The following is a 12,814-nucleotide window of genomic DNA, read 5'->3' on the forward strand; positions in this document are numbered from 1 at the left end:
GAGTAAAGAAGAAATAAACAGACATGTTGTCCTGGTTCACCCACACATCTTTCGTGTCCTTCTTCTACTAATGCCTTGCAGTGTAAATTAAGTATATCCTCGGCTACAAAATCATCATCCAGCCACCGAGCCGTAAAACCAAGCATACTAACTGGACTGACGTCTGAGGTCCATACTGTATGTCCATGGTAAAACTTACGCCGCTTACGTTGTCATCTATCAGACTATGATCTCACTAACGCTGGCTGCAAGCGTCTCATATTCTCGCCACAGATCGTCGTCGCGATTGGTAGTGTTAAAATTTGCAAAAGTTTTCCCCCCTCTCGGAACCTTTGGACATTTGTTGCAAATTGCAATCTTACAGTTACTCTCAGAAAGTGTGAAAAACGTCCACACCGGCGACGCAGTTTTCAGTTCCGACGTAAACACATCAGGCTGATATGGATGTATGACTTCATGAGCGTGACCAGCGCGACCTGTGTTTATCGGACGTTTTATCGTCTATAATTTCCATTTGCGATAAATAAAATTAGCGATAACTAAAATTCCCATTATCGAGCCGGTAATATATCGGACCTATATATATATATATATATTGTGCATCCCTACATTGCCTGATTCATTTTTAAATGTTTTTACAGATGTTCAAATCACAACAGAAAGTCCTGAACCAAAAGAATCAACAGAAACAAAACTAAAGTACAGTATATACAGTATGTGAATACCTTATGTCGGCATGTCTAGCTAGAGGCGGACAGGAAGTCTCTCCTGATTGGCTGCGATAAAGAAGAGGCAAGGAGGCGGGATTACTGTGACAGAAGGCTTCAAAGTCATCGGCCAGATGATTGGGCAGGATGACCACATTCGCCTGCATGTATCCTGACAAAAAGTAAAACAAACACAAACACACATTAATTGTAATAATAATAACTTAAATGCAACTTTAAAGAGCTTCTCTAGTTCTCTTAGAGGTTCATTTATCAATTAGAGGTAACATGACACATGTTGTTCTTTCTTTAGGTCTAAAGGCTGACTTTCAAACATGACTTTCATCAAACCAGAATTAGATATTATATGGAAGCTATGTCAATACCTTCCTGATGAGTCTACATAAGTGATCTATGTGATAATATCACTTCAATAAACTAAGTCCAGCCTGCTGAGTGTATATCACAGCTGATATCAATGTTTATTTGAATGATATTTAAATAATAGTAAGTAAAGTAAATTACATCAATGATGGACTATCATGGTACATGTCAGCTGATTTGCCTAATTTCTCTATAGCAAACTTGATTTGTTTACTTAGAAAGTGACTTTTCTCTTATTTACTGGTTAGAGTAGAATCTCATCAACAAGTAACTCCTATGTTGGATACGTCGTCTATGATTATGGTTGGTACATAGTTTAATATTGATTCCTCCACAGTTGAAAGAAAATATTTTAAATTGTAATATATTTTCATCTTGGTGTGAACACTCCTGATTTCCCTATGTTCCCTATAACATGACTTGAGGTCTCACAAGTAAGTAAATCATTGCAAGTACATGGTTCCAGTGCCACATGCAGCAATATAGGTGACACACTGGCTCTTACCTTCAGCTAATCCAGTTGTTTTGATTATTCTGGAATCGTTCTGCCTAAATAACAGCCTCAATTCAGCAGGACTCAGACATTTCAAATCCCCCGAGAGCTCCATCTTAGAACACACACTTCTGTAACTCACTCAGACTAATGCTACCACTCTCTCTTACTGTCTGGATGGCCTGGTTTTTCCCGTTTTGCAAGAAAATGCCTTCCATCCAGATGGAACTGGTAAATGCAGTGGCTCTGAACTAATCCTGCTGGTATCACTAAGCTTAATGTTTAAGTAAAGTTGGATTGTGGTTAATGTTTGAAAAGGTGAGTGGGTCAAGTTGATAAAGGAGCCAGTGAGGGCTCAAGGGACAACTATTAACAGGAATTCAGTTTAGACTATAAATATGAACAGTCTAGGTTTAGGTTTAACCTTGTGTTGTGAATGCATTATAATGACATATAATATAACAATAATCTTTTCTGCTAATGCAAACTGCAGTTTATGGAACTATCCAGAACTCTTCTGAGCCTTTCTCCTGCAGGGCAGATACAGAAACAATGAATGCCAGGGTTAGGGTTAGGTCTTGGCTCAGGCAACTATGTATGCAGAATAAGGAGGAGAACTATAGTATCAGTTAGGGCTGCACAATATTAGGAAAACAAGCGGTATGCGATAACGTTGTTTAATATCGCGATGACGATATGGCTTGCGATAAATAAACATAAACAGTCCCTGGCTACAGACAGGCCACGGACAGCTCCACAGCCTGGCCGCAGTGCCACCAAGTCTGGGGCAGACACCCAGGGAGCCATGCACAGCTCCACTATGGCCACTGACAGTGTCAATGTGGGGTCTTTTCATACATGGACCGTGAAAAGTTATTTATTTACATTTGTTAGCAGCTTTGTCAGTCATTCACTGCTCCTCTCTGTGTCTCTATCATTCACGCTGTGCCCTGCGCCAACCAAGTCGAGCCAAACGGAGCCCCCCCGGCAAGTTTACAAAGTCTGTTGTTTTTACTCAGACTCTACTCATGTCCGAGTGTGAGAGAGAGAGAGAGAGAGAGAGAGAGAGAGAGAGAGAGAGAGAGAGAGAGAGGTAACATGACACATGTTGTTCTTTCTTTAGGTCTAAAGGCTGACTTTCAAACATGACTTTCATCAAACCAGAATTAGATATTATATGGAAGCTATGTCAATACCTTCCTGATGAGTCTACATAAGTGATCTATGTGATAATATCACTTCAATAAACTAAGTCCAGCCTGCTGAGTGTATATCACAGCTGATATCAATGTTTATTTGAATGATATTTAAATAATAGTAAGTAAAGTAAATTACATCAATGATGGACTATCATGGTACATGTCAGCTGATTTGCCTAATTTCTCTATAGCAAACTTGATTTGTTTACTTAGAAAGTGACTTTTCTCTTATTTACTGGTTAGAGTAGAATCTCATCAACAAGTAACTCCTATGTTGGATACGTCGTCTATGATTATGGTTGGTACATAGTTTAATATTGATTCCTCCACAGTTGAAAGAAAATATTTTAAATTGTAATATATTTTCATCTTGGTGTGAACACTCCTGATTTCCCTATGTTCCCTATAACATGACTTGAGGTCTCACAAGTAAGTAAATCATTGCAAGTACATGGTTCCAGTGCCACATGCAGCAATATAGGTGACACACTGGCTCTTACCTTCAGCTAATCCAGTTGTTTTGATTATTCTGGAATCGTTCTGCCTAAATAACAGCCTCAATTCAGCAGCACTCAGACATTTCAAATCCCCCGAGAGCTCCATCTTAGAACACACACTTCTGTAACTCACTCAGACTAATGCTACCACTCTCTCTTACTGTCTGGATGGCCTGGTTTTTCCCGTTTTGCAAGAAAATGCCTTCCATCCAGATGGAACTGGTAAATGCAGTGGCTCTGAACTAATCCTGCTGGTATCACTAAGCTTAATGTTTAAGTAAAGTTGGATTGTGGTTAATGTTTGAAAAGGTGAGTGGGTCAAGTTGATAAAGGAGCCAGTGAGGGCTCAAGGGACAACTATTAACAGGAATTCAGTTTAGACTATAAATATGAACAGTCTAGGTTTAGGTTTAACCTTGTGTTGTGAATGCATTATAATGACATATAATATAACAATAATCTTTTCTGCTAATGCAAACTGCAGTTTATGGAACTATCCAGAACTCTTCTGAGCCTTTCTCCTGCAGGGCAGATACAGAAACAATGAATGCCAGGGTTAGGGTTAGGTCTTGGCTCAGGCAACTATGTATGCAGAATAAGGAGGAGAACTATAGTATCAGTTAGGGCTGCACAATATTAGGAAAACAAGCGGTATGCGATAACGTTGTTTAATATCGCGATGACGATATGGCTTGCGATAAATAAACATAAACAGTCCCTGGCTACAGACAGGCCACGGACAGCTCCACAGCCTGGCCGCAGTGCCACCAAGTCTGGGGCAGACACCCAGGGAGCCATGCACAGCTCCACTATGGCCACTGACAGTGTCAATGTGGGGTCTTTTCATACATGGACCGTGAAAAGTTATTTATTTACATTTGTTAGCAGCTTTGTCAGTCATTCACTGCTCCTCTCTGTGTCTCTATCATTCACGCTGTGCCCTGCGCCAACCAAGTCGAGCCAAACGGAGCCCCCCCGGCAAGTTTACAAAGTCTGTTGTTTTTACTCAGACTCTACTCATGTCCGAGTGTGAGAGAGAGAGAGAGAGAGAGAGAGAGAGAGAGAGAGAGAGAGAGAGAGAGAGAGAGAGAGAGACGGTTTGCCCGCTGTTACTATTTCCTCAGGTTCTGGGATCATTAATTAGCTTCACAATACTTTCATATAATCAACTGCTCATAGTGATGAATTTGACTCGGTACAAGCGTGATCACTAGAAGTTTCCACAGTAGAAATTAGTTGGAGGAGACTTGACGGTCAAATTCTCTGTTTTCTCTCTATTCTCTTCTTATGACAATGATTTGACTATCTTTAATTTATCATCTAGGGCAGCAGGGCTCCATCTGATTGGCCAAATATATTGACATGCAGAGGGTTAATATGTGGCGCATAGAACACCATTTATAGCATATATCGTGTAGCCCTAGTATCAGTTGTTTTGTGGATCAGACTTCAGTATGTCTACATGTTTTTTGATGAAAGACTAGATCTGTAGGTTTTCTATAATATCACAGCAGAGATTGGCCAATATACAAAATCTAACAATGGATGAGAGAAAACAAGAGAAAGCAAGGAAATGCTATGAAACCCAAACTAAAGGCCTTGGTCTATGTCCATCATATAATGTGCATTCATCTACGTGTGTGTGTGTGTGTGTGTGTGTGTGTGTGCATGCTCGTGTGTCTGTGTGCCTGCGTGTCTTTGTGTGTGAATGCGTGTGTTCTACCTGACATGGCATCCATTGCAGAGGTAGAAAACCCCCTGAGGTAACTGAGAGAACATCTTGTGGCTCTGACCGCAGTAAGCATGCTTCACCTACACAACACATAGGCAAATTAGTTGTTTTTATGGCAACATTATTCATTGCTTTAAAATCTAATTCACAACTATTGTGGCAAATTTGTATTTGAGATATTTAGGATGATAAAAGATAAAATGTGTAATAAGAGAGCTGACTGTTCATGGACACATAAAATGTCCACTATGAGGGCAACGTCTTAAAAACAGGATGTGACATACTGTTTATCATGGCTGAGCTGACAACAGTGCTTTCTGTCACTGCTTCTAGCTGTCATGGGAGCATGGCTGCTAGAAGCAATGATAATACTGCGTTTAACCAATTTATTTTAATACCCTCACACAATTGTTAAATACTCAAAAGTTCACACAGAGACAATGGTCTTGCACCGATGGTTTCGGCGTCAAGTCTATTTTTTCCGCTCGACGCGAGCGTATCGCGCCAGGAAACACACTGAGAAATGATTTTAAACGATATAAATGACATATTTTATATGATATAAATGATCAAATATGCATCCCATACTTTGGATTCCCCTTCTGTTGTCCTGGAGTTTCAATTTCCCCGATTTTTCCCCTCACGTTATTAAATTTCCCCATCTGCCCATCCACTACAAGCAGACAGACAGAGAGAGAAAGAGGGGGGCTATGAAGACCATCATCATTTACCCCCGAACCCCGACATTGAACGGGTTACATACAACAACAAGCGGAGAAAACAGAATCGCTGGCTGACCGGCCCGGCGCTTCCTCGTCCGGTGTGAACCCGGCGTGACTGTCCCTGTTTCTATCCTCTGATTTGTTTTACCTCGGTGGCCCCTCACGGTGTCGGACTGCCTCTATTGGCGTCCCGTTAGTTGGTCTGTTTTGTTTGCAGATAACGACTGTTTGTTAAAGGACGTAATGACAGTTCTGCAGAACCGGAGTGTTGTTTCCACTCTGACCGACTGTTGTTTTCCTTTTTGGTATGTGAAGGACACTGAGCGCCACCCTCTTCTTCATGTTTAACCGCGGTTGGCATCCAGCTTGTGGCGCATTGCCGCCACCTATTGCACCCGAGTGTGGACCAGACAATACACTTACAAACTATATCCTCTTGAAAAAAAATAATAAATCAATAAATAAGTTTAAAAAAACAAAACAAAGAAAAAACCTGTTTCATGCTGTGCCCTCTAAAACCCATACAAGAGCCCTGTGACTCTTAAGAGAGTTCTACTCTGTCAAGTAGAAGGTCTCAGTCCTGACACAATCCATCCAATAGTGCAGCACCCAAAGCACCCAGTAACAAAACGTATTGTACAGCAGTATGATAACAAGCTGTGCCATCCTGGCCCAGAAAGAGTCTTCACAGAGATCCTACTGCGTTTCTGGATCCTCAAGGACATGGAAATGGTATGCCACCATCAACACAGCTGTCCTCAGTGCCAGAAATGGAGAGCTAGACCGCCGCTTCCTAAAATGTCTGATCTTCCTCTAGCATGGCTCTGCCTCTTGAAGTGTAGAGTGTTTTGAGCCCTTCCTGGTAAAGCGTGGACAAAGCACTGAGAAGAGATGGGGTGTGATCTTACATTTTTTGACAACTTTCTGTGTACATCTAGACCAGGGGTCACCAACCTTTTTGAAACTGAGAGCTACTTCAAAGGTACTGAGTAGTACGAAGGGCTACTTGTTTGATACAAACTTCCTGAATAACAAAGTTGCACAGATCACCTTTTAATAATAATACTAATATATGTGAAGAGACTGTCTGATCACGTCAATGTTAATTATTCCTCACAATAATTATTAACAATGATTTCCACAACAATGATGGTAGGAAACAGATATACTAAAACATGCAACATTTATTTCTGTTAATCTGTTTCAACATTTGAAAATCAGAGGTATCACATCTCTGATATTTTTGTAAATATCTTTCTTGACAGTTTTGTATGAATAAGCACATTTGTAGCATTTTGTTCAAAATCACACCTGTTATATTTTCTTTGCAAATTATCACTTCTAACATTTTTTAGGAAATCATTAACTGTCATATCTTCAAATCATGTCTCGTTTGTACTAATCACTACCATTGTAACATTTTGGAACAAATCATGAACTCTGTCCCATGTTTATACAAATTATCAGTTATGTAAGATACAAAAAATCAACTCTTTCACATTTTTAAATGAATCCTATTACATTAGTACTAATCACCAAATCTGTAGCATTTTTAACAAATCATAACATCTGTTACACTTTTTGAACAAATTCTTTTTCACATTTTTGTGCAATATTTGAGTTTAATGTTGTCATTTCAATGAAAACACGTTATCTCTTTCTTTGTCTGTAGATGTCTGTTAGTGGGAAGCCTGGCATTGCATCCTGTTCACCAATGTACTGTAATCTGGTGTATAATTTGACACTGCAACTCTGAGTGAGTCTTGTAGATGTGCATCAGTAAGGCGTGTTCTGTGTTTGTTCTTGATGAAGTTCATGTTAGAAAAGGCTGATTCACAGAGATAGGTTGAACCAAAAAGGCAGGCAACTTTCATAGCTGCTGTGCATACACCTTTGTACTTTTCTGTGTCCACAAGGCACCAAAAGTTTGGAGCAGGCTGATGGGTTTTGAGGTGGAGGTCATTTTGCAACGTTACGATTTCAATCTCCACCTGTTCAGCATCCAAGTTGAACATAGCACTTAGTTGCTCAGCAATGCATGTCATGTCCACTTGCATGAAAGGATTTGAAATGAATGACACACATGGCTCAAGTTGATCAAAGTCACAAAACCTGTTCTCAAACTCTTGCCCTAGCCTGTTTATGACTTGAGAGTACTTTTCTACAGCTTTGTCAAAAGCCACAGATGCAGAAGCATTGTCATTCAACACTGACTGTACGGAGGGAAAGTGCAGCACTTTTTTTCTCTGTAAATGCACAGAGAAAAGGTTCATCTTAGCTCTAAATGCGTTCACAGCACTTATCATGTCAGCGACAGTCTTACCCTTGCCTTGCAGCTCACAGTTCAAATGGTTCAGTTTCCCAGTGATGTCCGTTAAAAATGCAAGGTCAATTATCCACTCAGTGTCCTCGAGCAGCGAGGCGTCTTCCCCTTTCGATTGCATGAACTGTTTGATTTCGCCCAAAAGTGACAAAAAACGCTGCAAAATTCGTCCCCTGCTGAGCCATCGGATTTCTGTGTGTAGTAACAGGTCACCATATTCAGCTGACAGCTCCTCCAATAGCACCTTGAATGTCCTGTGTTGTTTGGCTTTGGAGCGGATGCCATTTATGATCTTCACGACAGGAGTCATCACATGATCAAAGCCGGTTACTTTTGCACATAGCGCCTGCTGGTGAATGATGCAGTGGTAATGTAGAAATGTTGGGAAGTCTGGGTCACCTTTGCATTGCACAATGAAGCCTGCATGCCGGCCCGTCATGGCGGGAGCCCCGTCTGTTGTCACCGACACCAGCTTTTCTAATGGTACCTTTTTCTCCACGAAGAACCTCTTCACCGCGTTGTAGATGTCAATTCCCCTCGTTGTTGTCTTCAGGGGCAGAAGTGTCGGGACTTCTTCTTTTGTGGAGAAATCATCAAACACCATTCGGATAAACATCATCAGCTGAGCTGTACTGGTGTTGTCCACGGACTCGTCGCACTGGATGCTAAACCACCTGCACTTAACCAGATCCCGGTCCAGTTGCTCCGTCAAGTTTTTGGACATAGCCGACACTCTTCTAACCATCGTACTTGCCCTCAGTTGGACATCGGAGAGAGCGGAGATGGCATCGGGACCATTCTTCTCGTCTTTGAACACAGTGTTTGCAACTATTATCATTGCTTCTTTCAAGACCTCCCCGTCCGAAAAGGCTTTCTTGTTCTTTATCAAACAATGTGCAGCTCTAAACGAAGCTTCAGTTGCTTTTTGTGATTGTATCACCGGCCTCGTGAAAAAAGACTGTCGTTTGCCCAAAGCTGCCTTTAAGTCACGGGCTTTTTCTGTCCGTAGTGCGCTGCCAGGTGGGTAGTTAGCATGGAAGCTTTTGTGACACGTACTGAAGTGTCTCTCCACATTGTGCCGCTTTGCCGTCGCAACAGTTGCCCCGCAAATGAGACACACACATTTTTCTTTCACTGTCGTAAAAAAGAACTCTTCCTCCCAATCATTATGAAAATAGTATGTTTTCTTTTGCTTTTCTGCCATGTTTTCTTTAGTTTGGGGGGTAAAAACCACATCTAGCTCGCCATCGTTGCTGCTCCCGCTAGCTTGTCTCAGCATAGAGTACTGCGTTTCTGGATCCTCAAGGACATGGAAATGGTATGCCACCATCAACACAGCTGTCCTCAGTGCCAGAAATGGAGAGCTAGACCGCCGCTTCCTAAAATCTTCCTCTAGCATGGCTCTGCCTCTTGAAGTGTAGAGTGTTTTGAGCCCTTCCTGGTAAAGCGTGGACAAAGCACTGAGAAGAGATGGGGTGTGATCTTACATTTTTTGACAACTTTCTGTGTACATCTAGACCAGGGGTCACCAACCTTTTTGAAACTGAGAGCTACTTCAAAGGTACTGAGTAGTACGAAGGGCTACTTGTTTGATACAAACTTCCTGAATAACAAAGTTGCACAGATCACCTTTTAATAATAATAATAATAATATATGTGAAGAGACTGTCTGATCACGTCAATGTTAATTATTCCTCACAATAATTATTAACAATGATTTCCACAACAATGATGGTAGGAAACAGATATACTAAAACATGCAACATTTATTTCTGTTAATCTGTTTCAACATTTGAAAATCAGAGGTATCACATCTCTGATATTTTTGTAAATATCTTTCTTGACAGTTTTGTATGAATAAGCACATTTGTAGCATTTTGTTCAAAATCACACCTGTTATATTTTCTTTGCAAATTATCACTTCTAACATTTTTTAGGAAATCATTAACTGTCATATCTTCAAATCATGTCTCGTTTGTACTAATCACTACCATTGTAACATTTTGGAACAAATCATGAACTCTGTCCCATGTTTATACAAATTATCAGTTATGTAAGATACAAAAAATCAACTCTTTCACATTTTTAAATGAATCCTATTACATTAGTACTAATCACCAAATCTGTAGCATTTTTAACAAATCATAACATCTGTTACACTTTTTGAACAAATTCTTTTTCACATTTTTGTGCAATATTTGAGTTTAATGTTGTCATTTCAATGAAAACACGTTATCTCTTTCTTTGTCTGTAGATGTCTGTTAGTGGGAAGCCTGGCATTGCATCCTGTTCACCAATGTACTGTAATCTGGTGTATAATTTGACACTGCAACTCTGAGTGAGTCTTGTAGATGTGCATCAGTAAGGCGTGTTCTGTGTTTGTTCTTGATGAAGTTCATGTTAGAAAAGGCTGATTCACAGAGATAGGTTGAACCAAAAGGCAGGCAACTTTCATAGCTGCTGTGCATACACCTTTGTACTTTTCTGTGTCCACAAGGCACCAAAAGTTTGGAGCAGGCTGATGGGTTTTGAGGTGGAGGTCATTTTGCAACGTTACGATTTCAATCTCCACCTGTTCAGCATCCAAGTTGAACATAGCACTTAGTTGCTCAGCAATGCATGTCATGTCCACTTGCATGAAAGGATTTGAAATGAATGACACACATGGCTCAAGTTGATCAAAGTCACAAAACCTGTTCTCAAACTCTTGCCCTAGCCTGTTTATGACTTGAGAGTACTTTTCTACAGCTTTGTCAAAAGCCACAGATGCAGAAGCATTGTCATTCAACACTGACTGTACGGAGGGAAAGTGCAGCACTTTTTTTCTCTGTAAATGCACAGAGAAAAGGTTCATCTTAGCTCTAAATGCGTTCACAGCACTTATCATGTCAGCGACAGTCTTACCCTTGCCTTGCAGCTCACAGTTCAAATGGTTCAGTTTCCCAGTGATGTCCGTTAAAAATGCAAGGTCAATTATCCACTCAGTGTCCTCGAGCAGCGAGGCGTCTTCCCCTTTCGATTGCATGAACTGTTTGATTTCGCCCAAAAGTGACAAAAAACGCTGCAAAATTCGTCCCCTGCTGAGCCATCGGATTTCTGTGTGTAGTAACAGGTCACCATATTCAGCTGACAGCTCCTCCAATAGCACCTTGAATGTCCTGTGTTGTTTGGCTTTGGAGCGGATGCCATTTATGATCTTCACGACAGGAGTCATCACATGATCAAAGCCGGTTACTTTTGCACATAGCGCCTGCTGGTGAATGATGCAGTGGTAATGTAGAAATGTTGGGAAGTCTGGGTCACCTTTGCATTGCGCAATGAAGCCTGCATGCCGGCCCGTCATGGCGGGAGCCCCGTCTGTTGTCACCGACACCAGCTTTTCTAATGGTACCTTTTTCTCCACGAAGAACCTCTTCACCGCGTTGTAGATGTCAATTCCCCTCGTTGTTGTCTTCAGGGGCAGAAGTGTCGGGCCTTCTTCTTTTGTGGAGAAATCATCAAACACCATTCGGATAAACATCATCAGCTGAGCTGTACTGGTGTTGTCCACGGACTCGTCGCACTGGATGCTAAACCACCTGCACTTAACCAGATCCCGGTCCAGTTGCTCCGTCAAGTTTTTGGACATAGCCGACACTCTTCTAACCATCGTACTTGCCCCCAGTTGGACATCGGAGAGAGCGGAGATGGCATCGGGACCATTCTTCTCGTCTTTGAACACAGTGTTTGCAACTATCATCATTGCTTCTTTCAAGACCTCCCCGTCCGAAAAGGCTTTCTTGTTCTTTATCAAACAATGTGCAGCTCTAAACGAAGCTTCAGTTGCTTTTTGTGATTGTATCACCGGCCTCGTGAAAAAAGACTGTCGTTTGCCCAAAGCTGCCTTTAAGTCACAGGCTTTTTCTGTCCGTAGTGCGCTGCCAGGTGGGTAGTTAGCATGGAAGCTTTTGTGACACGTACTGAAGTGTCTCTCCACATTGTGCCGCTTTGCCGTCGCAACAGTTGCCCCGCAAATGAGACACATTTTTCTTTCACTGTCGTAAAAAAGAACTCTTCCTCCCAATCATTATGAAAATAGTATGTTTTCTTTTGCTTTTCTGCCATGTTTTCTTTAGTTTGGGGGGTAAAAACCACATCTAGCTCGCCATCGTTGCTGCTCCCGCTAGCTTGTCTCAGCATAGAGTACTGCGTTTCTGGATCCTCAAGGACATGGAAATGGTATGCCACCATCAACACAGCTGTCCTCAGTGCCAGAAATGGAGAGCTAGACCGCCGCTTCCTAAAATGTCTGATCTTCCTCTAGCATGGCTCTGCCTCTTGAAGTGTAGAGTGTTTTGAGCCCTTCCTGGTAAAGCGTGGACAAAGCACTGAGAAGAGATGGGGTGTGATCTTACATTTTTTGACAACTTTCTGTGTACATCTAGACCAGGGGTCACCAACCTTTTTGAAACTGAGAGCTACTTCAAAGGTACTGAGTAGTACGAAGGGCTACTTGTTTGATACAAACTTCCTGAATAACAAAGTTGCACAGATCACCTTTTAATAATAATAATAATAATATATGTGAAGAGACTGTCTGATCACGTCAATGTTAATTATTCCTCACAATAATTATTAACAATGATTTCCACAACAATGATGGTAGGAAACAGATATACTAAAACATGCAACATTTATTTCTGTTAATCTGTTTCAACATTTGAAAATCAGAGGTATCACATCTCTGATATTTTTGTAAATATCTTTCTTGACAGTTT

General features: G+C 41.2%; 2 protein-coding genes and 1 long non-coding RNA gene across 8 annotated transcripts in view; 1 reads left to right on the plus strand and 2 right to left on the minus strand.

Moving 5' to 3' along the window:
• Positions 1–6,056, minus strand: part of dglucy (D-glutamate cyclase) — a 17,165-nt gene extending 11,109 nt beyond the window's left edge. Inside the window, exons 1-3 of one of the 6 annotated variants that reach the window (XM_034576586.1) lie at positions 5,883–6,056; positions 5,004–5,092; positions 726–879 (exon numbers count right to left, since the gene is read on the minus strand). In XM_034576586.1, coding sequence (XP_034432477.1) covers positions 726–879; positions 5,004–5,085 — 236 coding nt within the window. In that variant the 5' untranslated portion in view covers positions 5,086–5,092; positions 5,883–6,056. Of the gene's footprint in view, positions 1–725; positions 880–1,596; positions 1,859–3,283; positions 3,562–5,003; positions 5,344–5,882 lie in introns of those variants that run through there. The other 5 variants (XM_034576588.1, XM_034576587.1, XM_034576584.1 and 2 more) reach the window with 5 other exon arrangements.
• Positions 1–8,292, plus strand: part of LOC117756315 — a 24,477-nt gene extending 16,185 nt beyond the window's left edge. Inside the window, exons 4-5 of the long non-coding RNA XR_004612777.1 lie at positions 1,156–1,165; positions 8,280–8,292. This is a non-coding gene — a long non-coding RNA (uncharacterized LOC117756315). The remainder of the gene's footprint in view (positions 1–1,155; positions 1,166–8,279) is intronic.
• Positions 1–12,814, minus strand: part of LOC117756218 (histone H1-like) — a 266,131-nt gene that overhangs the window by 179,592 nt on the left and 73,725 nt on the right. The gene's annotated exons all lie outside the window — the stretch shown is intronic.

This window comes from Hippoglossus hippoglossus, chromosome 22, assembly GCF_009819705.1.
Source record: "Hippoglossus hippoglossus isolate fHipHip1 chromosome 22, fHipHip1.pri, whole genome shotgun sequence".
Classification (NCBI taxonomy): domain Eukaryota; kingdom Metazoa; phylum Chordata; class Actinopteri; order Pleuronectiformes; family Pleuronectidae; genus Hippoglossus; species Hippoglossus hippoglossus.